This window comes from Nyctereutes procyonoides, unplaced genomic scaffold (assembly GCF_905146905.1).
Source record: "Nyctereutes procyonoides isolate TBG_1078 unplaced genomic scaffold, NYPRO_anot_genome, whole genome shotgun sequence".
In the NCBI taxonomy this organism is placed as follows: Eukaryota; Metazoa; Chordata; class Mammalia; order Carnivora; family Canidae; genus Nyctereutes; species Nyctereutes procyonoides.
The window spans coordinates 35,145,118-35,167,693 of NW_026575120.1; the positions used below are offsets into that span (position 1 = coordinate 35,145,118).

General features: G+C 45.8%; 2 pseudogenes and 3 gene segments (V, D, J or C); all 5 read left to right on the top strand.

Moving 5' to 3' along the window:
• The first annotated feature begins 441 nt into the window (after window positions 1–441).
• Window positions 442–1,000, top strand: LOC129515745 (T cell receptor beta variable 3-1-like). The segment is given in 2 exon segments: window positions 442–506; window positions 624–1,000. Coding segments are annotated over 2 exon segments (426 nt in total).
• Window positions 1,001–1,340: 340 nt separating this feature from the next.
• Window positions 1,341–4,513, top strand: LOC129515746 (uncharacterized; annotated as a pseudogene).
• Window positions 4,514–11,106: 6,593 nt separating this feature from the next.
• On the top strand, window positions 11,107–11,718 carry LOC129515747 (T cell receptor beta variable 3-1-like). The segment is given in 2 exon segments: window positions 11,107–11,194; window positions 11,312–11,718. Coding segments are annotated over 2 exon segments (456 nt in total).
• A 604-nt stretch (window positions 11,719–12,322) lies between these two features.
• Window positions 12,323–15,256, top strand: LOC129515748 (T cell receptor beta variable 4-3-like; annotated as a pseudogene).
• Window positions 15,257–21,626: 6,370 nt separating this feature from the next.
• On the top strand, window positions 21,627–22,334 carry LOC129515749 (T cell receptor beta variable 3-1-like). The segment is given in 2 exon segments: window positions 21,627–21,681; window positions 21,799–22,334. Coding segments are annotated over 2 exon segments (585 nt in total).
• The last annotated feature ends 242 nt before the right edge of the window (window positions 22,335–22,576 follow it).

Below are 22,576 nucleotides of genomic sequence, written 5' to 3' on the forward strand. Positions count from 1 at the left end.
GTTCTTTTGTCCACAACTGAGGTAGCCAGGGGGCGGCAGAGCACACATCAGAGATTCAGTGGAACCAAGATTTGAGAGGGATCTCCCTGCATTACTGTGGAGAAAGATGAGAAGATACAGAAAAGAGAAACTTGCCCAAATCTGAGAGTGGAGCCAAAACGAGGAGGAGGGAGGAGGTGGCCAGATGTGTGCCAGCCAAAACCCAGGGAGGCAGAGATATATCCCTGAGGCAAGAGATGTCCCATTCAAACTATCCCTAGATATTCCAAATTCCTTAGAAAAGAGGAGAAATTAGCATGTCTTGAAAGGCACAAGGGCAGGAAATGAAGGAAGAGGAGAGGCCCAGCATGGGGAAGTCATTCTGGGCTGTGACATCACAGGCAGCGCACCTGTCAGGGCGGTGGAGAACTGCCGCCTCTTTCTCACCACTGAGGACCAGACTGTGCCTGTCTCCACCATGGGCTCCGGGTTCCTCTGCTGTATGGTCCTCTGCCTCCTGGGAGCAGGTGAGTCCTTGGTCCAGCTGGTGTGCTGCAAAATTAAGTCTCTAGGCCTGTTCGTCATGTGGCCAGCAAGAGCCTGCCATGTGGGACTGGTCTGAATTCTTCTCCTTTCCTTCTCAGCACCCCTGGACACAACAGTTTCCCAGACTCCAAGATACCTCATCGCGCACGTGGGATCTAAGAAGTCACTAAAATGTGAGCAAAATCTGGGCCATGATACTATGTACTGGTATAAGCAAGACCTCAAGCAACTGCTGAAGATCATGTTTATCTACATTAATCAGGAACTCAATGTAAATGAATCAGTTCCAGGTCGTTTCTCACCTAAGACATCTGACAAAGCTCATTTAAACCTTCATGTCGACTCCCTGGAGACAGGTGACTCTGCTGTGTATTTCTGTGCCAGCAGTCAAGACACAGCCCTGCAAAGTCACTACCTCCCTGTGCACAAACCCCCTGGCCCAGCCAGGAAGCTGTGGGGCTACATGTTCACCTGATCCTGAGGCTCCATTCACCCCCCAGGAGATCCCGTATTGGAATTTCCAGTCTGCAGTACAGGCTGCTCATATGCCTGATTGGACAGTTCTACCATTATTGTCACACAAGTGTCCAGAATTCCAATTATCAGCTGGAGCAATAAATTCACTGAAGTACTCAGGATTTCAGAAACAAGAAAGGACTTTGTCCCATGTGCTGAAGATCTTACATGGTGGAAGGAGCCATTCCTTGAATTTCTCTGCTGTACATTTGGGTGCCAATGGTACAAGCATTGTGACCGAATACACGCAATTCACTAAAAATAGTTGATGAGCAAAATCCTAGGGAGGAAACGAGGTAATGATGAAACTATCTAAGAATGTAAGGAAATTCAGATCATCACTGAGTTTGCTGAGTAAAATATTCCTGGAGAAGCATGAAAGTTCTGGCAACAGGTGAACTAGAAAGACTGTGTTGGGTATAAGCACCAGGAGGGGTAGGCTTGTGCTCTGCAGACTCCCTCCTTTCCAGAAGGATGACCAGGGCCACTCTTTCCAATTCAGATCCAGTGGCATCTTGAAGATTCCTGCCGCTCATGCAGTACCCAGGTGATGGAGGTTATTACAGACTTTCAAAAGACTCTGGACACGAATCTCAAGGCAGTAGCTAGTCATGGGTCCTACCCGAAGCCCGGTAACATCAGCACATTGGTTTTTGATACAACGGTGGTACAGTATGGATCAGAAGAGTGAGAGTGGGGGATGGAATAATCGATGAGGAGGCGTCTAAAATATTCTTCAGGATAGATGATAAAAGGTTGCTGGGGGGCTTGTGGACAATATACAAGTGACACCTGGAGTCTTTGTTCTTCTTTGAAGAACATTAGGCTCAATCTCGCAGTTTTATTGTAGGATTTGCTAGACTCTATTTCAGTGCTTCCCTCCCCGTTAGGGAGCCATGGCATGTGGTCATTATTACTAGTGCATGGCATTTTTCGGGTCTCAGTGTGGAGTCACAGCACATTCTCTCAACCTACCTGGGTCTGAATGCCAGTGGCTTCCAGCTGCGCGTCTTCTGAAATCTCTGCTCAGCTCCTCCGCCTAGTAGAACCTGTCCTCTCTCAGCTTTGGACTCCCAGGCTGTGCGTGAACATCAGGATGTAGCCAAGAAGAAAGAGGATTTCCTTACAATCATTTTTAGAGTTCCTTTTCAGGACCCTGTGCCTTAAATCCAAGCCTTCTTTGGCACTTTAGGCAACATTTATCATTATTATATACAGACATTGTTTATATCAATTTCCTTACCTGTTTCCCATTGTACCTCTTCGCTGTTTCTTCCTGTGATTCAGGTTGACCTTACATTTTCCTTCCACGGGCACGTCCCTAATTCAGATAACTCAAACTCACCTTTCAGCCTTCCACCTCTACCCCTTGCCTTGGGAAAGGCTTATGTTCAGTATTATTCTCAGTGCAACTGAGCCTTCACTTCCTCTTCTTGTTCAAGATATCAGTTTATATATTATATACATATATATATAATATATATATATATATATATATATTGCAATTGTTGGAATTTTGCTTTTCGGGAGCCAAACAATACAATAAAATTTTATTTACTCAAGTTTCTGCTCTTTCTTTGTGGAAGGGCCAGAAAGTGTCTCTTTGCTACATGGTGTCCAGCATAATAGGCATAATCCCAGCTTTTCCACTAGGGTTACTTTTAGGATCCTGTGTAAGAACTGAATATCTCCAGCCTTAGTGATTTGGGGGTTCATTATATACCTTACGTGGTCAGGAGGAGAAACCAACCGCTTTGTTTAAATTCCAACCGGTATACCCTCCCTTTTTTTTTGTTTCAGGGGCTACATTGAAATCCTGATAAACTTTATTACATTAGAAAAAATGAATAGAGACCGATTGTCCTAGGTATATGCATGAATGGCAATATTGCTGACTTTTTGTTGTTGTTGTTGTTGTTGTTAATTTAGATGCTTCTCTCCTATCCGGAGCTGCGCACATCTCATACTCTTCATGGAGCCACTGACCCCCACCAATCCCCACCTGTCCTTCCCTCCGGTGAATGAGAACAGGCATCCTCTAAATTGCTACCATAGGGCTGCAATCTGGGAAATATGGTGCCTTGGTCACAAGGAGGCGATGTGGCTCCTTTGAAAACTGAGGTGGGGGTGATGGGAGGGAATGGGAGCTAATAGTGGAAGAACTGAGGAGGAAAGCTGGGCATTAGGGGCTCCATCCTTAGGTCAAGTGGGAGCATAGGTTGCAGATTCATCAAATATACTAAATAAAAATCATTTTCATATTGTTTCCGTTTGGTCCCACGCAGATGACTTGTATTGCTCCCCTTGAAAATCCTGTTTGGTCTAAGCCCAGCCAAGCACTTTACCCTCAGCACTGGGATCGAGGTTGGCTGATCCCTTGTCCCCTCAGCCACCCTTCTCAGTGCCTGGCTCCGGGATGGCAGCACACTCAAGTTTTTTGAATGGAGGGCACGGGCCCCAAATGGAAGCACTCCCTTCCAATTCCCCACTCCACGGATATGGGCAAAATAGCTCCATGGAGCTTAGACCCTGAGGGAAACAACCTTTTAGATAATGACTGCACAACTGAAAGGGAAGAAAGGAGGCTGATTAAAGAATAAAGGTCTCTCCCTTGAACAGTGTCCTTTGATGTGGATCTTCGAAGGATGGGGAATGGAGACGGGGTCCTGTAATCAGGACAGCAGCTAATAGCATAAGAGCAACTGGTAGACGAACAGCTCAACACAGTCACTTTGAATTCACCTTCGATTAGAATCTGCAAAAGGTATGGAAGAGGGAAGAAGAAATATCCTCTGGGGCTGGTGAAAATGACAGGGACAGAGACATCACAGGCAAATCACCAACCAAAGCCCAGGAGACCAGAGCCCAGCCCCTTCCCCGGAACACCCTCCTTAGGTGATGCCCACAACCTCTCTGACATGGGCTGCAGGCTGCTGTGCTCTGTGGCTCTCTGTCTACTGGGAGCAGGTGAGTCTCAGGTTCCAGATGTTGCCTTGGGACCTCAAGCAGTGTCCCTTTGGTTGCATCAACCATCTTCTTTCTGGGTTTTGTCTGATTTTGACCTTTCTTTCAACAGTTCCCATGGACACTGGAATTACCCAGATCCCCAAACACCTGGTAGGTAACAGGGCCTGGGAGGAGAGTGACCCTCAAGTGTGAACAACATCTGGGACATGATGCTGTGTACTGGTATCAGCAGAGCGCTCAAAACCCACGGAAGCTCATGTTTGCCTACAGTTATAAGAAACTCCTTGAGACTGAGGCTGCCTCTGGTCGCTTCTCACCTGAGTGCCCAGACAGCTCCAGGCTCTACCTTCACGTGGATGCCCTGGAGCCCGACGACTCTGCCTTGTATCTCTGTGCTGGCAGCAGAGACACAGCCCCACACAGCCAAACTCTCCCCGTGCACAAACATCCTGGGTCTAGCAGGGGGGCCCTGGGACAACCAAGACTAGCTCAACATCTCCTGTAGGGCCCCCAGACAGAGATCCCAGAACCTCATGCAGCCTGTGCACTCAGGGGTTGCTGCAGTGCTGAGTGCCCAGCGCAGACACCCACAGCCTGGGGCCTGGCTCAGCCTTCTTCCAGTCTGTGCCCAGCTGCATGCAAGCCAGAGGGTCCGGCTCCAGTTGCTCCAAGCAGCCTCCAGGAGGCACATGGCCCTGGGGAATGTTTCAGGGGCCACTTTACACTCTGGGCACAGCAGTGCTGCCATGAACCCTGCCCACAGGCACCTTCCTCTGACTATTCCTTCCACCCCAGTGAGACCCTGGACCTCAGCCCCTGTCCCAGCTCCAAACAGGCTGAGCCCTTTTCCAGAACACCTCCTCCCCTCACCACCCAGCTCAGTCAGTTCCTACCTCTGAGGACAATTGTTTCCTCCTCAGATTTGGATCATTCTTTCCAGGTCATTGTCTGCTACATGTCCCGGGACTGAGCTCCCCAAGAGCCTCTCTTCCTCTCAGCTGTGACGCTTTCAGGCCTAATTCCTTTTCCTTCTGTCACTCTCATCCTAATTCTTCAGGTCTTCACATCCTGCATTATCAGCCACAGAGTCCTCTGCCCCAGGATTGTTGCTCACAACAGGCAATAAGACTGGAAGGCCCCCCGACATTTCAGAGCAGGACTGCATCCTCGGAGCTGTCCTTGCCGAACCCCATGATTTCTGGCATTGCCCCGTGCCATGGTCCTCCATCCTGCACAGGTTAGCAGACACCATGGGCTGAGCAGACCCCTGTGTCCTGGGGAGTCAGATGCTTGCACTGACACAGAGGCTCCCTCCTCTCTCCTGTAGGGGGCGCCCCAGTGTGTGTAGGAGGAATCCATGGGGTGCAGAGGCCTGAGCTAGGAGAAGACTCATTCCTGCCCTGACTCTGCCATGGATATCTGGCTCTTGTGTTGGGAAATTTTTAGTCTCTTGCAAGCAAGTGAATTCTTGGGAATTTCTCTTCTTGGTACTTACAGAAGGCTCTTCTGTACCATTTCCTTATTCAATCTCTGGCTTCTCTCTCCTCTCACAGAACACGTAGTACCTGAAGTCAAACAGACTCCCAGCCACCTGGTCACAGATTGGGGGATGAGAGTTATCCTGACGTGTGACCCCATCTCTGGTCACTTATACCTTCATTGGTAGAGGCAGATGCTGGGGCAGAAAGTGGAGTTTCTAATTTTATTCTACAAGGATACTCTCTTGGAGAAGTCCTAAATATTCAAGGATTGATTCTCAGCTGGAAATCCTGATGCACCATTGTCCACTGTGGAGATCCAGCCACAGAGCTGGGAGACTCAGCCATGTACCTCTGGGCCAGCAGTGTAGCCACAGCCTTTCCAAGACACCTGCAGCCTGCACACAAGCCCTCATACTTCTGCCTCTTTCTAGCTCCCAGATCCCTTTCCGACTGGACTTGATTTTTCAGCCGTCTCTAAAAACACAGAAGTATGAATTTAAATTACCAATGTAGGATATTTCTGGCAGGACTGGCCAGGGCGCATGTTTGGCTGAATCTTTATGGATACTATAGGAAATTACTGTGGGCTCCAAAGACGGGAGAGCTGATAACCAGGAAGTCACCAAGACATGTTGTAGGTTCTCTCTTTACCTCCTTCTACATCTTGGATTTTGTTTTGTATTGTGTTAGTAGCTTAGAAATTAGTCATTTTAATTCATAGAATGGAGAAATGATAACCAAGCAAGGCTTTTGGTATTTGCATGACAGTATAGAGGATTTCCAATGATAAATCCTCAGAAGGACATGCAAGTCTACACAGAGGCCTGAATTATCAGTGGGTCTTTTCCAAAGTACCTGATGCATTAACTTATGTAAGAATGAGTTAAGGGAACAGTAATGATAGAGTCCTATATTGGGACACCACTTCAAGGCCAACAGAGGTCTAGACCCGCCAGAAAATCACCAAGTAAAGCTGGGAGGGCAGCATCAGAATTCAGCAGCAAGAACCAAACAGAAGAGAAGAGAACAGGAATGAGCCTGTCACCCTGAACTTGACATGGGGCAACCAGATTCACTGTCTCAGTTTTGAATAAGACCCCAGTGTTTTGGATGCGTTGGAGCAAGAAAGGTAGAAGGAAGTCTTCAAATAAAAGAGTGGATTTCCTCATAATCAGTCAGGATGAGCTAAAGCAATGAAAAGGAAGGCAAAGAGTGTGATCAGATCCTATCATCATAGACACATGAAATATTCACTTAATTGCATCCATGCCAGAACCACGATCAAGTGTTAGAGAATGACTGTCTTACTGATTTTAGTTCTTATACAAATAGCAGACTAAAACACACATTTTAGTGCTAAGGAAATGAAATCATGGGTTTCTAACTATGAGGTCCAGTTTCTTTTTGCATACTGCATCTCTCAGAAGCATCTGACCTTAAAGAATGAAACAAGGATCTAGTAAAACTTTGGCTAAGGGGCTGGCTCAGATATAACACCTGTAGACTAGGGACATATCCTCTAGGAGGTGCTATGATTTGAACAAACGAGTGAAATATGCCACTATGGAAACAATCCATGATTCCAGAAGCCATAGACTAGTGTTAGGATGGGTATCCTTCTCCTCAAGGCTCCCATTGATCCAGTTGTAAATTCAAACTGCATTTTCCTGTATTTTTAGGGTCCTTAAATAAGAGTTTGTGAGGACAAGGAGGAGGATGGATGGATGCTTCCACCACAGGACATGGTAAAGATCCCAGTGAACCAGAACTATGACTGTGCCTGGTCATTTGCAGCTCCTCTTGCTGCGATCCAGTACTTAAGTACAGAGGCATTGATCTTTTTTTTTTAAGATTTTATTTACTTATTCATGAGACACACACACACACACACAGAGAGAGAGAGAGAGAGAGAGAGAGAGAGAGAGAGAGAGATAGACAGGCAGAGACACAGGCAGAGGGAGAAGCAGGCTCCATGCAGGGAGCCTGACGTGGGACTCTATCCCAGGTCTCCAGGATCAGGCCCTGGACTGAAAGTGGTACTAAACCACTGAGCCTCCTGGGCTGCCCCAAAGGTATTGATCTTGATTATCATTAGGTGATTATCATGAGTTTCTGCTACACAGTGGAAAAGGGAAAGGTTTACCTGGATATCAGGAAACTAATTCAATCATCCTTTGGTCCCTAAATCCCAGCTGATAATGACATTTTTGCAGGTGCAAGCATTGTGGCTTGACAAAATAGGAACCTAAGGGGATTGAAACCCTCAGAGATGAATGTCTGGGTCACTCCATTGAGCAAACAGATAAGACCACTGAAGTGCTAAAAAAAAAAAAAAAAAAGGTGGAGAATTCCACAATTGGTGATGAAGGGAGATAATAAGCATCAATTATGGCTTGAGTACAGTACTTGAAGCACACCTGTAGCCCTAAACCTGTGCCTGTAGGGATTGCAGCTGGTCACCACCTGAAGATCTTAGTATTTGGACTTGAAGCAAAGCAAGGGGTGGACTGTATCAAGTGCTTCTTTTGTATCGCTCCTATCATCTTGGCCCCACACTGATTCCACCCACAACTAATTCATGCACCTCCTCCAAGCAGACACTGATCCATTCCATATCGATTGAACCTCCTCCTAAATATGGACTATGTATTTAGTTTCCTTCCTATATACTCTATGGCCTTGGTTAAGAACCTCAAATGGCCTTTTGAAACTTAGACATGCATAGCCCAGAAATGTCAGGGAAATAATGTTCTATGGGAGAATCTTCAATCAATTGAGGATGTGAACTGCTGGTTAAAGTTTTTGTATACGTCTCAGAGTCCCTAGAAAGTTCTAGATTGAGGAGCAAGTATAATGATGGCCCAATTAATATTCATGATTTTCATATTTTCCATTCTTTTGGTTTCTGCACTCAATTTGGCCTATTTATTTCCATCTGACTTATCATCCACTTTACCTATTCTTTTCAAATGTATCTGTTCTGCTTTGAAACCCATACAGATTATTCTTACATATGTGTTTTGTGTATTTCAGTTCTACAATCTCCACTTAAGTATGTACTATGTTTTCCAGTGGTCTTGTAAATTCTCCATTTTGTCGTGCGCTCCTTTGAATATATTAATAACAGTTATTTCCATGTCAGTTTCTGAAAACTCCACCTGAATCATTTTGAGTCTGTTTCTTCTGTTTCCCTTCTTGGATTGGCCATGTGATCAAGTGTCCTCAAGCAAATGATGATATAAGTTTGAATGCTAGATATCATATACGAAAAATTATAGAGAGAAGATGAAGGAAGTTTCTGCATAATGTTTTTCTTTAAGAGAGGATTCCTTCTTGTTTACACTGCAGCATCTTGGTGGAGGAAAGGCTTCAGAATCTGGTTGATAAGTGAGGTAGATTGAAGGCAAGCTTCGAGTTCTTGATGGCTGTTCACTTTGCTCCAAGTATGTGATCACTTAGGTTCCAAACAAAATCTCTGGAGTGTTTTTACTTTAATGAAGTGTAATTTGCATAACATAATATTTTCCCATTTCAAGTGTACAACTCAGTGAGCTTAAATATATTCATGCACTTCTCAACCCTCACCACAATTCAGTTCAGAAACACCTCCACCCCCCAAAAAAAAAGTTCCTTTGTGCTCATTTCAGCCAGTCCTGCTCCTACTTTGAGCCCCAAGTCTTGGGTCTTCACTGGAACTCTCTCCTAGGTGGCAGTCCCTGAACACAAATGATGTTACGCAGACAAGTAAGTCCATGTGAGATCCTCCAAGCTTCTCACCTCAGTTTTCTCTTCCTTCCTAGCTGCTGACAATAAGTTGGCAGTAACTCTCAGGGAAAAGTGGTTTCTCAGATATATCCTTTGTCACTGGAGCATGATCTCTTTATCCCACCTTACCTTCTTTCTTTCATTGTAGAGCTTCCCATGAGAAGGACTTTGAAATAGGTACTTGGGAACTGCGTGCATAAGCCCCGTTAACCCAGGAAACATTTAGGGGTGCAGTTGGTTAGCATCATACAGTCCAAACCTGGATAGAGTTTTGGAAGTTATTATTTCAACAAATTGATTTAGCGATGAGGAATTGGGAAGTCATATAAAGGGCATTTTTTGAGCGTATTACTACTGATTGTATTTCTAACTTCCATATAATGTATGTCTTATAAGCCTAGAGTAGTATCTGAATTTCTTTTTGTTCCTATCAGAATACAAGCATCATGATCCTGAGAACACTGCCTTCCCTGTGCTTTAACACTAAACAGGCATTCATTGACTGAAAACAGGTAAAGCATGTTAGAGTTCCAGGAAGGATGTGGGTTGTGTCTGTTTGGCTCACTAATGTGTCCCAAGCACCTGTTTTGTGTTCAATTAAGAAAAAAAAAAAAAAGAAAAGGAAAGCAACTGTTTTTGAACAAGTTTGATAAGTAGTTGACAGTTAGTGTTGCTAAACTGAGTGTGTAATGGGGTGTGGTGTGGGCATGTGCATGTGTGCCTGCTTCCCCCGTGGAAGTCATAGTTTTTGTGCTCCCATGCCTAGCTCCTTCTAACTTGGCTTAGGAAGGGCTGGACTCTGCCCTGGAGGGCACTGAGATCTGAGAAGTGTACCTTGATAACCACTAGGAGGAGCCGTGGTGCTACTGAAACCCCTAAAAGAGGTGGTGGAGTGGGGCAGAGGAATGCTACAATGAATTAAGGGGACAGTGGTTGTCAACAGCGGCAATTTGGTGATGGTAGAGACCTCTTATTGTCCTAGCTGGGGGTGGGGATTGCACCTGGCATGTAGTGGATAGAGATCATGGATGCTGCTAAGCAGAGCCCACAAGACAGAATTATCCAGAACAATACTACAATATCTCTGAGGTTGAGATGCCTTAGGCTAAACATTTAGTTGTAAATTTGGTACCACAAAAGAAGGTGACCTGTAGACAGGTCAAGGACAGTAAAGTCATTCAGCCCAGGTTTTCCCCCACTCTCTTGCTGTCATTCACTTCTCCAACTGTTTGCTCCTGTCCCACAGGAATGGCTCATTGCCTAACTGCCTCCTGCTCACTACATTGAACTGCCCCTCAGACGGAGAACACCTTCACAGGGAATGGGGTTGCAGTATGGTCCCCCTCAAGGGGACTTCTCATCACAGCTTGCTCCTAACATTCCTTCATGCATTTTAGTTGTCTGCAGCTGGTGCCTGTGGGAGACCCCACAGTGGTTCTTTTGTCCACAACTGAGTAGCCAGGGGGCGGCAGAGCACACATCAGAGATTCAGTGGAACCAAGATTTGAGAGGGATCTCCCTGTATTACTGTGGAGAAAGATGAGAAGATACAGAAAAAAGAAACTTGCCCACATCTGAGAGTGGAGCCAAAACGAGGAGGAGGGAGGAGGTGGCCAGATGTGTGCCAGCCAAAACCCAGGGAGGCAGAGATATATTCCTGAGGCAAGAGATGTCCCATTCAAACTATCCCTAGATATTCCAAATTCCTTAGAAAAAGAGGAGAAATTAGCATGTCTTGAAAGGCACAAGGGCAGGAAATGAAGGAAGAGGAGAGGCCCAGCATGGGGAAGTCATTCTGGGCTGTGACATCACAGGCAGCGCACCTGTCAGGGCAGTGGAGAACTGCCGCCTCTTTCTCACCACTGAGGACCAGACTGTGCCTGTCTCCACCATGGGCTCCGGGTTCCTCTGCTGTATGGTCCTCTGCCTCCTGGGAGCAGGTGAGTCCTTGGTCCAGCTGGTGTGCTGCAAAATTAAGTCTCTAGGCCTGTTCGTCATGTGGCCAGCAAGAGCCTGCCATCTGGGACTGGTCTGAATTCTTCTCCTTTCCTTCTCAGCACCCCTGGACACAACAGTTTCCCAGACTCCAAGATACCTCATCGCGCACGTGGGATCTAAGAAGTTACTAAAATGTGAGCAAAATCTGGGCCATAATGCTATGTACTGGTATAAGCAAGACCTCAAGCAACTGCTGAAGATCATGTTTATCTACTTTAATCAGGAACTCAGTCTAAATGAATCAGTTCCAGGTCGTTTCTCACCTAAGACATCTGACAAAGCTCATTTAAACCTTCATGTCGACTCCCTGGAGACAGGTGACTCTGCTGTGTATTTCTGTGCCAGCAGCCAAGACACAGCCCTACACACTCACTACACCCCTGTGCACAAACCCCCTGGCCCAGCCAGGAAGCTGTGGGGACTATATGTTCACATGAACCTAAGCTCCATTCACCACCACCCCTAATGCCCTCGTGAGATCTCTGAATGGAGTTTCCAATCTGTAGTACAGGCTGCCAACATCCCTGATGGGGCAGATCTACAGTTAAGCTCTGACAAGCCTTACAGAAATCCATTTATCAGCTAGAGCAATAAATTCACTGATGTTCTCAGGATTTCCAATAAATTTACTGAAGTACTCAGAATTTCAGGAAAAAGGAAGTACCTTGTCCCATGTGCTGAAGATCTTGCATGGTAGAAGGAGCCATTCCTTGAATATCTCTGCTGTACATTTGGATGCCAATGGTATAAACAGTATAACTGAATACACTATTCACTAAAAATATTCGATGAGCAAAAGCCTAGAGAGGAAAAAGAGAGAAAGATTAAATACCTAAGATTGTAGAAATATTCAGATCATCACTGAGTCGCTGGATAGAAATCTCTTTGTAGAAGGATAAAAGTTCTGGCAATATGTGAACTAGAAAGACTGTGTTGGGGGTAAGCCCCAGGAGGGGTAGGCTTGTGCTCTGCAGACTCCCTCCTTTCCAGAAGGATGACCAGGGCCACACTTTCCAATTCAGATCCAGTGGCATCTTGAAGATTCCTGCCGCTCATGCCATACACTGGTGATGGAGGATATTATAAACCTTCAAAGGACTCTGGACATGAATCTCAAGGCAGTAGCTAGTCATGGGTCCTACCTGAAGCCAGGTAGCATGAGCACATTGGAATTTGGTACAGCAGCACTGGTACAGTATAGATCAGAAGAGTGAGAGTGTGCGGATGGAATAGTCAATGAGGAGACGTCTAAAAGATTCTTCAGGGAAGATTATAAAGGGTTTCTGTGGGGCATTTTGGACAATATAGGTGGGATACTCTGGGTTCTCTGTGCTCTTCTGAAGAACATTAGGTTTCAATCTGGCAGTTTCACTGTAGGATTTGCTAGATTTTATTTCAGTGTTGCCCTCCCTGGTACGGAGCCCTAGCATGTGGTCATTATTCCTACAGCATAGAATTTTGGGGTCTCAGTGCAGAATCACAGCACATTCACCAACGTCTCTCATCCTAACTGGATCTGGATGCTGATGTCTTCTTGCTCGACATCTTCTGAAATCTCTGCTCAGCTCCCCAGCCCAGTAGAACCTGTGCTCTCTCAGCTTTGGACTCCCAGGCTGTGCATGTGCATGAACATCAGAAAGTAGCCAAGAAGAAAGAGGATTTCCTTACATTCATGCTTAGAGTTCCTTTTCGGGATTTTGTGCCCCAGATCCAAGCCTTCTTGGGATCTTCAAGCCACATTTGGCATTATTATATACAGACAGAGTTTATATCAGTTTCCTTACCTGTTTCCCATTGTACCTCTTCACTGTTTCTTCCTGTGATTCGGGTCGTCCTTACATCATTTTCTGTCCATAGGCATATCCCGTATCCACATGGCTTAAAAGCACTTTTCAGACTTTCACTTCTACCCCTTGAGTGGGAAAGGTTTGTTAACTATTTTTGTCAGGGCAACTGAGCCTTTAATTTCCACTTAGTGGTCAAGATATCAGTTTAAATATATTGGGTTTTTTTTTTTTTTTTGTATCATTGGAGCTTTGCTTGGTGGAAGGCAAACAATACAGTAGAATTATATTTATTCATGTTTTAGCTCGACGCTTGTAGAATGGCCAATCTGTATCTCTTTGCCACAGTCACGTCCGGCATACTAAATGTAATAATAACAGTGCCAGCCTTTCCTCCAGGATTAATTTTGGGTTCTTGTCTAAAAACGAAATATCTCCACCAGTAATGAATCAGGCATCCATTATCTACCTAACTTGTTCAAGAGGAGAATACCAACTCCTTTGCTTGAATTGGAACCCATCTACCCTTACATTTTTGTTTTAGGGGCTACGCTAAAATCCGATAAACTTTATTCCATTAGAAAAATTAGTAGAAAAAAAAAGAAAAATGAGTAGAGACTGAATGTCCTAGATATATGGCTGAACAGCAATATTGCTCTTTTTGTTGCTTCAGAAGCCACTTTCGTCTTCACAGGCCGGGGGATCCTGTACCCCTCACAGAGCCGCTGACCCCTGCCCCCTCCCTCTGTCTTCCTCTCTGGAGAATGAGCTATAGGCATCATCCACCTGCTACCACGGGGCTGGTTAGAAGCCTGCAATCGGGAAATATGTGACCTTGGCCCCAAGGAGGCGATGTGGCTCTTTTGAAAACACAGAGGTAGGGGGAGGGGAGGGCAGGGGAGTGAATAATGGAAGGATTGTGGAGTGAAGCATGGCATTGAGGCTCCAGTTTTAGGTCTAGGGTGGGGGGGATTGGTTGCAGATTCCTCAAAGATACTAAATGAGAATAATTTTCAAATTGATTCCCTTTGGTCCTACACAGCTAACTTGTGTTGTTCTCCTTGACCATCCTGTTTGCTCTAAGCACAGGCAAGTACTATACCTTCAGTACTGGGGTGGGGGTTGGCTGATCCCTTGTCCCCTCGGCCACCCTTCCCAGTGCCTGGTCCTTGCTGGCAGTACAGTCCTGCCTCTTGAGTGCAGGGCAGTGACCTCAGAAGGAAGTACTGCCCTCCAATTCCCCTCTCCACTGATATGCACAGAAGGGATCAAGGAAGCTTAGACCCTAAGGGAAGCAATGTTTTGGGTGAAGTCTGCAGGACTGAACAGGGAAGTAAGGAGGGCCTTGAGTGAATTAGGCTGTCCCTTAGCAGAGTCCTTTAATCTGCCTGTTGGAATGATGGGGGGATGGAGAGTCTGTATAATGAGGACAGCAGCTAATAGCATGAGAGCAACTGGTAGAGGAATAGCTCAGCCCAGGCCATTTGAATTCACCTTCTCTCAGAATCTAAAAAAGGTGTGAAAGGGGAAGAAGAAATATCCTCTGGGGCTGGTGAAAATGACAGGGACAGTGACATCACAAGCAAATCACCAACCAAAGCCCAGGAGACCAGAGCCCAGCCCCTTCCCCAGGACACCCTAGTTAGATGATGCCCACAACCTCTCTGACATGGGCTGCAGGCTGCTGTGCTCTGTGGCTCTCTGTCTTCTGGGAGCAGGTGAGTCTCAGGTTCCAGATGTTGCCCTGGAACCTCAAGCAGTGTCCCTGTGGCCACAGCAACACTCTTCTTTCTGGGCTTTGTCTGATTTTGTCCCTTTCTTTCAACAGTCCCCATGGACACTGGAATTACCCAGATCCCAAAACACCTGTTAACAGAGACAGGGAGGAGAGTGACCCTCAAGTGTGAACAACATTTGGGACATAATGCTGTGTACTGGTATCAACAGAGCGCTCAGAAGCCACCAAAGTTCATGTTTGCCTACAGTTACAAGGTACTTGTTGAGAATGAGACTGCTTCCGGTCGCTTCTCACCTGAGTGCCCAGACAGCTCCAGGTTCTACCTTCACGTGGACGCCCTGGAGCCCAATGACTCTGCCTTGTATCTCTGTGCTGGCAGCAGAGACACAGCCCCACACAGCCAACCTCTCCCCGTGCTCAAACATCCTGGGTCTAGCAGGGGGGCCCTGGGACAACCAAGACTAGCTCAACATCTCCTGTAGGGCCCCAGACAGAGATCCCAGAACCTCATGCAGCCTGTGCACTCAGGGGTCGCTGCAGTGCTGAGTGCCCAGAGCAGACACACACAGCCTGGGGCCTGGCTCAGCCTTCTTCCAGTCTGTGCCCAGCTGCATGCAAGCCAGAGGGTCCGGCTCCAGTTGCTCCAAGCAGCCTTCAGGAGGCACATGGCCCTGGGGAATGTTTCAGGGGCTACAGCAGTGCTGCCATGACCCCTGCCCACAGGCACCTTCCTCTGACTATTCCTTCCACCCAAGTGAGACCCTGGACCTCAGCCCCTGTCCCAGCTCCAAACAGGCTGAGCCCTTTTCCAGAACACCTCCTCCCCTCACCACCCAGCTCAGTCAGTTCCTACCTCTGAGGACAATTGTTTCCTCCTCAGATTTGGATCATTCTTTCCAGGTCATTGTCTGCTACATGTCCCGGGACTGAGCTCCCCAAGAGCCTCTCTTCCTCTCAGCTGTGACGCTTTCAGGCCTAATTCCTTTTCCTTCTGTCACTCTCATCCTAATTCTTCAGGTCTTCACATCCTGCATTATCAGCCACAGAGTCCTCTGCCCCAGGATTGTTGCTCACAACAGGCAATAAGACTGGAAGGCCCCTGACATTTCAGAGCAGGACTGCATCCTCGGGGCTGTCCTTGCCGAACCCCATGATTTCTGGCATTGCCCCGTGCCATGGTCCTCCATCCTGCACAGGCTAGCAGACACCATGGGCTGAGCAGACCCCTGTGTCCTGGGGAGTCAGATGCCTGCACTGACACAGAGGCTCCCTCCTCTCTCCTGTAGGGGGCGCCCCAGTGTGTGTAGCAGGAATCCATGGGGTGCAGAGGCCTGAGCTAGGAGAAGACTCATTCCTGCCCGGACTCTGCCATGGATATCTGGCTCTTGTATTGGGTTATATTTAGTGTCTTGCAAGCAGGTGAATCCTTGGGAATTTCTCATCTTGGACTTACCTGAGGCTCTTCTAAACCATTTCCTTATTCAATCTCTGGCTTCTTTTTCCTCCCACAGGACACACAGAACCTGAAGTCAAACAAACTCCCAGCCACCTGGTCACAGAGAGGTGGATGAGAGTTATCCTGACGTGTGACCCCATCTCTGGTCACTTATACCTCCATTGGTAGAGACAGATGCTGGGGCAGAAAGTGGAGTTTCTAATTTTATTCTACAAGGATACTCTCTTGGAGAAGTCCTAAATATTCAAGAATTGATTCTCAGCTGGAAATCCTGATGCACCATTGTCCACTGTGGAGATCCAGCCACAGAGCTGGGAGACTCAGCCATGTACCTCTGGGCCAGCAGTGTAGCCACAGCCTTTCCAAGACACCTGCAGCCTGCACACAAGCCCTCATACTTCTGCCTCTTTCTAGCACCCAGATCCCTTTCCGACTGGACTTGATTTTTCAGCCGTCTCTAAATACACAGAAGTATGAATTTAAATTACCAAAAGAGGATATCTCTGGCATGACTGACCAGGGCGTGTGTTTTGCAGTATCTTTATATATACTATAGGGTTATCGTGGGCTCCAAAGTTGGGAGAGTTACTTCCCAGGAAGCCACCATCAAAAGACCTAGGTTCTCTCTTTACCTCCTTCTGTATCTTGGATTGTGTTTTGCGTTGTTTGGATAGCTTAGAAATAAATCATTTTAATTCATAGAATGGAGAAGTGATTACCAAGGAATGACTTTGATATTTGCATGAAGGTATAGAGTACTTCCAAGATAAATCTTAAGGAGGATATGCAAGTCAACACAAGGGCCTGAATTGTCGGTGATGTCTTCCCAGTAAGTCCCTTATGCATTACTTGGCGTGAGAATGTTAAGGGAACAGCAAAGATGGAGTCCATTATTGGGACCCCACTTCAGGCTAACAGAGGTCTAGACCAGTAAGAGAATCATCAGAATAAGGCTGGGATTGCAGGATCAGAATTTAGCAGCAAAATCCAAACAGCATCTAGAAGGGAGCAGGAATGAATCAGTCCCCCAAACTTGACATGGGGCCGTCAGATTCACTGTCTCGATTTGAATAAAACCCCGGTGTTTTTGATGAGTTGGAACAAGAAAGGTAGAGGGAAGTCTTCGAAACAAAAGAATGGATTTCCTTCTAATAAGTCAGAATGAGATCAAGCATTGATTGGAGGGGAAAAATCGTGAGTAGAGCTTATCACACAGACACAGGAAATATTCATTTACTCAATAACATCCATGGCAGCACCACCATCAAGGGGTAGAGAATGACTGTCTCACTGATTTGAGGTCTCATAGAAATTTTCAGACTAAAGGATCCCATTTTAGTGCTAAGGAAATGAAATCATGTGTTTATAACCATGAGGTCCAATTTCTTTACACATACGGATCTCTCAGATGCATCTGTCTTTATGAAAGAAAAAAGAATGTACTATAATTTTGGCTAAGGGGCTGCTCAGAACTAACACCTGTGGCGCTGGGGTCATATGCTCTAGAATGTGCTATGACTGAACAAACAGCTAAAATATGGGAGTATGGTCACAATCCATGAGTCCAGAAGCCATTGGTGGGATTAGGATAGGTATCCTCCTCACAGCTCCCAGTGACCCAGTTTTAATTTCAAACATCATTTTCCTGTACTAAAAGTCCCTGGATAAGAGGTTGTGATTCCTCAGTAGAGGGAGGCGCATGGTGGATGCTTCCACCACGGGACATGGTAAAGATTCCAGTGAACCTGAAGTATGAGAATACCTGGTCATTGGGACTCCTTTTGCTCCGATCCAGTTGTAAGGATGGAGGTATTGATCTTATTATCATGAGGCAATAGAGTTTCTGCTACACAGTGGAAATGGGGAAAGTTCTACCTGGAATTCAGGGAACTAATTCAAGCATCACTTGGTGCCTAAATTCCTGGTGATAATGACAATTTTGCAGTTGCAACCATCCTAGTCTGACAAAAGAGGCACCTGAGGGGACTGAAACCCACAGAGATGAATGTCTAGATCATCTCGACAAGCAAATGACTTAGAACACTAAAGTGCTAAGGAAAGTTGGAGAAATTATATAATTGGTGATGAAGGAGATAATAAATATCAGTTATCGCTTTGAGTATAGCACCCCCACAGCCCTAAACCTGTGCTTGGAGGGATTGCAGCTGGCCACCACCTGAAGACCTTAGTATTTGGACTTGAAGCAAAGCAAGGAGTGGACTGTATCCAGTGCCTCTTTTGTATCACTGCTTGTCATCTTGGCCCCACACTGATTCCAGCCACAACTAATTCATGCACCTCCTCCAAGCAGACAATGACCCATTCAATAAAGATAGAACCTCCTCTTAAATATGGTCCATGTATCTAGCTTCCTTCCTGTATACTCTGTGGCCATGATTGAGACCCTCAAATAGGCCGCTTGAAACTTAGCCATGCACAGCCAGAAACATCAGGAAGTTATTGTTCTATGAGACAATTCTGAATCAGGAGGATGAGAACTGATGGATGAAGCTTTTGTAGTTGTCTCAAAATCCTTTGAAAATTGTAGATTGAGGAGCAACCACTTATCTATAAAAATGGCCCAATTAACATTCTTATTTTTCACATGTTCCACGCTTTTTCTTTCTGTACATGATTTGGCCTAGATATTTCCATCTGACTTATCTTCCACTTACCTATTCATCTCAACTCTGTTGGTTCTGCTTTTAAAACCATACAGGTTTACCTTAATCGTAGGTGTTTTGTGTATTTCGGTTCTACAATCTCCACTTAAGTATTTACTATGGTTTTCAGTTGTTTACTAAAATTCTCCATTTTGTTGGCCACTTTGTGGAACATATTAATAACAGTTATTTCCATGTCAGTGTCTGAAAACTCCATCTGAATCATTTTAGGTCCGTTTCTTATGGTTCTCTTTTGGTTTTGGCCATGTCATCCTGTCTCCTCAACAACAGATGATATGTGTTTGAATGCTGGATATTTTATATGAAAAATTTTAGAGAGGAGATGAAGATTATGGATCATGTATTCTTTTATAGAGACGATTCCTTTTTGCTTACACTATGATATCTTGGTAGGCGCAAGTGTTCTGAATCTGGTTGGTAAGTGAGTTGAATTTAAACTAAACTTCAGGTTTGTTGATGTCTGTTCAACTTTCCTCCTAGTATGTGATCATTTAGGTACCAAATGAAACTTGCAGAGTATTTTTACTTTACTAAAGTGTGATTTGCATGACATAATACTTACCCGTTTCAAATGTACAAACTCAGTGAGTTTAAATATACTTATGCACTACTCAACTACCACCACAATCCAGTTCTGAAACATTTCCATCCCCTCCCCCAAAAAAGTCCTTTTGTGGCATTTTCAGTCAATCCCCGCTCCTACTTGAGCCCCAGTGCTTAGGTCTTACTGGAACTCTCTCCTAGGTGGCAGTCCCTGAACGCAAACGCTATTACCCAGACCAGTCAGTCCCTGTGAGATCCTCCAAGCTTCTCACACCTCAGTCTTCTCTGGCTTTTTAGTTTCCTAGCTGCTGATAACAAATTGGCAGTAACTCTCAGGGAAAAGTTGTTTCTCGGAAATATCCTTTGTCACCAGAGTATAATCTCTTACTCTCCTCCTCACCTTCTTTCTTTGTAAAGCTTCCCATGTAAGCTGAGTGGGACATTGAGGTAGGTACCTGGGAACTGCATGCATAAGTCCCACTAATCCGGCAATCATCTAGGGGTCCCCCTGGATAGCATCTTACAATCTAAAGCTGGAAAAAGACTTGGAAATTATTTATTTCAGCCCATTGTTTTAGAGATGAACAAGTGAGAAGTCATATAAAGAGTAGTTTTAAGCTGCATTACTACTGATTATAGCCTCATTTCTATAAAATTTATATTTAATATGTCTAGAGTAGTCTGTGAATTTCTTTTTGTTCCTATCAGAATGCAAGCCTCACGAATATGAGAATACTGCCTTACCTGTGCTTTGCACTAAATAGCTGTTCAATGACAGCAAATAAGGAAAGCGTGTTAGAGTGGTGGTTGTGTCTGTTTGGTTCGCTACTGCGTCCCAAGCACCTGTTCTGTGTTCAATTAAGAAAAAAATATAAAAAGGAAAGGCAAACATTTGTGTTTGACGAAGTGGACCAGTAGTTGACAGTTAGTGTTGCCAAACCATGTGTGTGGCGGATGTGGATGTGAGTGTATGTGTGTGTGCCTGCTGCCTCGGTGGCAGTCATAGTGTCTTGTTCTCATGCCTAGCTCCTCCCTACTTGGGTTTAATAAGCGCTGGACTCTGCCCAGGAGGGAAGTGAGATCTGAGAAGTGTGCCTTGGTGACCATTAGGAGGAGCTGTTGCTCTTCCAGAACCCCATGAAAGAGGTGATGGAGTGGGGCTGGGGGTGGCTGGAATGAATAAAGGGGGCAGTCGTTGTCAACAGGAGCAATTTAGTGATGTTGGAGACTTCTTGTTACTCCAGCTGCGGTAGGGTGTGCTACTGGCATGTAGTGGATAGACACCAGTGCTGTTGCTAAGCAGTGCCCACAACACCGACATCCAGTACTGTAATATGGCAATATCTCTGAGGTTGAGAAACCTTAGGCTAAACATTAAGTTGCAACATTGGGACCACAAAAGAAAGTGACCTATAGACAGGCCAAGGACAGTAAAGTCGTTAAGTCCAGGTTTTCCTCCACTTCCATGTTGTCATTCACCTCTCCAACCGTTTGGTCCTGTCCCAAAGGGGCTTCTCATTGCCTAGCTGCCTCCTGCTCTACATGGCTCTGCCCCTCAGACAGAGAACACCTTCACAGGGAATGGGGTTGCAGTATGTTCTTCCTCAAAGAGAAGCATCAACAGAATTTGCTCCTAATATTTCTTCATGCATTTTAATGGTCTACAGCTGATGCCTGTGTGAGACCCCACGGTGGTTTTCTTGTCCACAACTGAAGTAACCAGGGGGCTGCTGAGGATACATAGATATTCGAAGGAGTGGAGATTTGAATGGGATCACCCTGCATTGCTGTTGAGAAGGAGTGGATCCAGGTAAGAGAAACTTTCCCAACTTTAAGAGTCAAGCCTAAATGGGGAGGAGGTGGCCAGATCTGGGAGAGCCAAAAGCCAGGGAGGCAAAAAAAAAAAAAAAAAAAAAAAAAAAAAAAAAGAGAAAAAAATCCTTGAGTCTACAGGCTGCCCCATTCAAATTATCCCCAGAAATTCCAAATTCCTTTGAAAAGAGGAGAAATTAGCATGTCTTGAAAGGCACAAGGGCAGGAAATGAAGGAAGAGGAGAGGCCCAGCATGGGGAAGTCATTCTGGGCTGTGACATCACGGGCAGCGCACCTGTCAGGGCAGTGGAGAACTGCCGCCTCCTTCTTACCACTGAGGACCAGACTGTGCCTGTCTCCACCATGGGCTCCGGGTTCCTCTGCTGTATGGTCCTCTGCCTCCTGGGAGCAGGTGAGTCCTTGGTCCAGCTGGTGTGCTGCAAAATTAAGTCTCTAGGCCTGTTCATCATGTGGCCAGCAAGAGCCTGCCATCTGGGACTGGTCTGAATTCTTCTCCTTTCCTTCTCAGCACCCCTGGACACAACAGTTTCCCAGACTCCAAGATACCTCATCGCGCACGTGGGATCTAAGAAGTCACTAAAATGTGAACAAAATCTGGGCCATAATGCTATGTACTGGTATAAGCAAGACCTCAAGCAACTGCTGAATGTTATGTTTATCTACAACAATAAGGAACTCATTCTAAATGAATCAGTTCCAGGTCGTTTCTCACCTGAGACATCTGACAAAGCTCATTTAAACCTTCATGTCGACTCCCTGGAGACAGGTGACTCTGCTGTGTATTTCTGTGCCAGCAGTCAAGACACAGCCCTGCAAAGTCACTACCTCCCTGTGCACAAACCCCCTGGCTCAGCCAGGCAACTGTACACCAGGGCTACATGTTCACCTGACCCTGAGGCCCCTTTCACTCCCAGTGAGCTTCCTGACTGGAGTTTCTTATCTCTAGTACAGGCTGCCAACATCCTTGATGGGGCAGATCTACAGTTATGCTCTGAGAAGCCTTACATAATTCTACTTATCAGCCTAAAGAGGAAAAACAGATGAAGATAAAAATATCTAAGATTGTAAGAATATTCGGATCATCACCGAGTTTGCTGGATAGAAATCTCTTTGGAGAAGCATGAAAGTTCTGGCAACAGGTGAATTGGAAAGAAAATGTTGAGGATAAGCACCAGGAGGGGTAGGCTTGTGCTCTGCAGACTCCCTCCTTTCCAGAAGGATGACCAGGGCCATTCTTCTCAATTCAGATCCAGTGGCATCTTGAAGATTCCTGCAGATCATGCAGT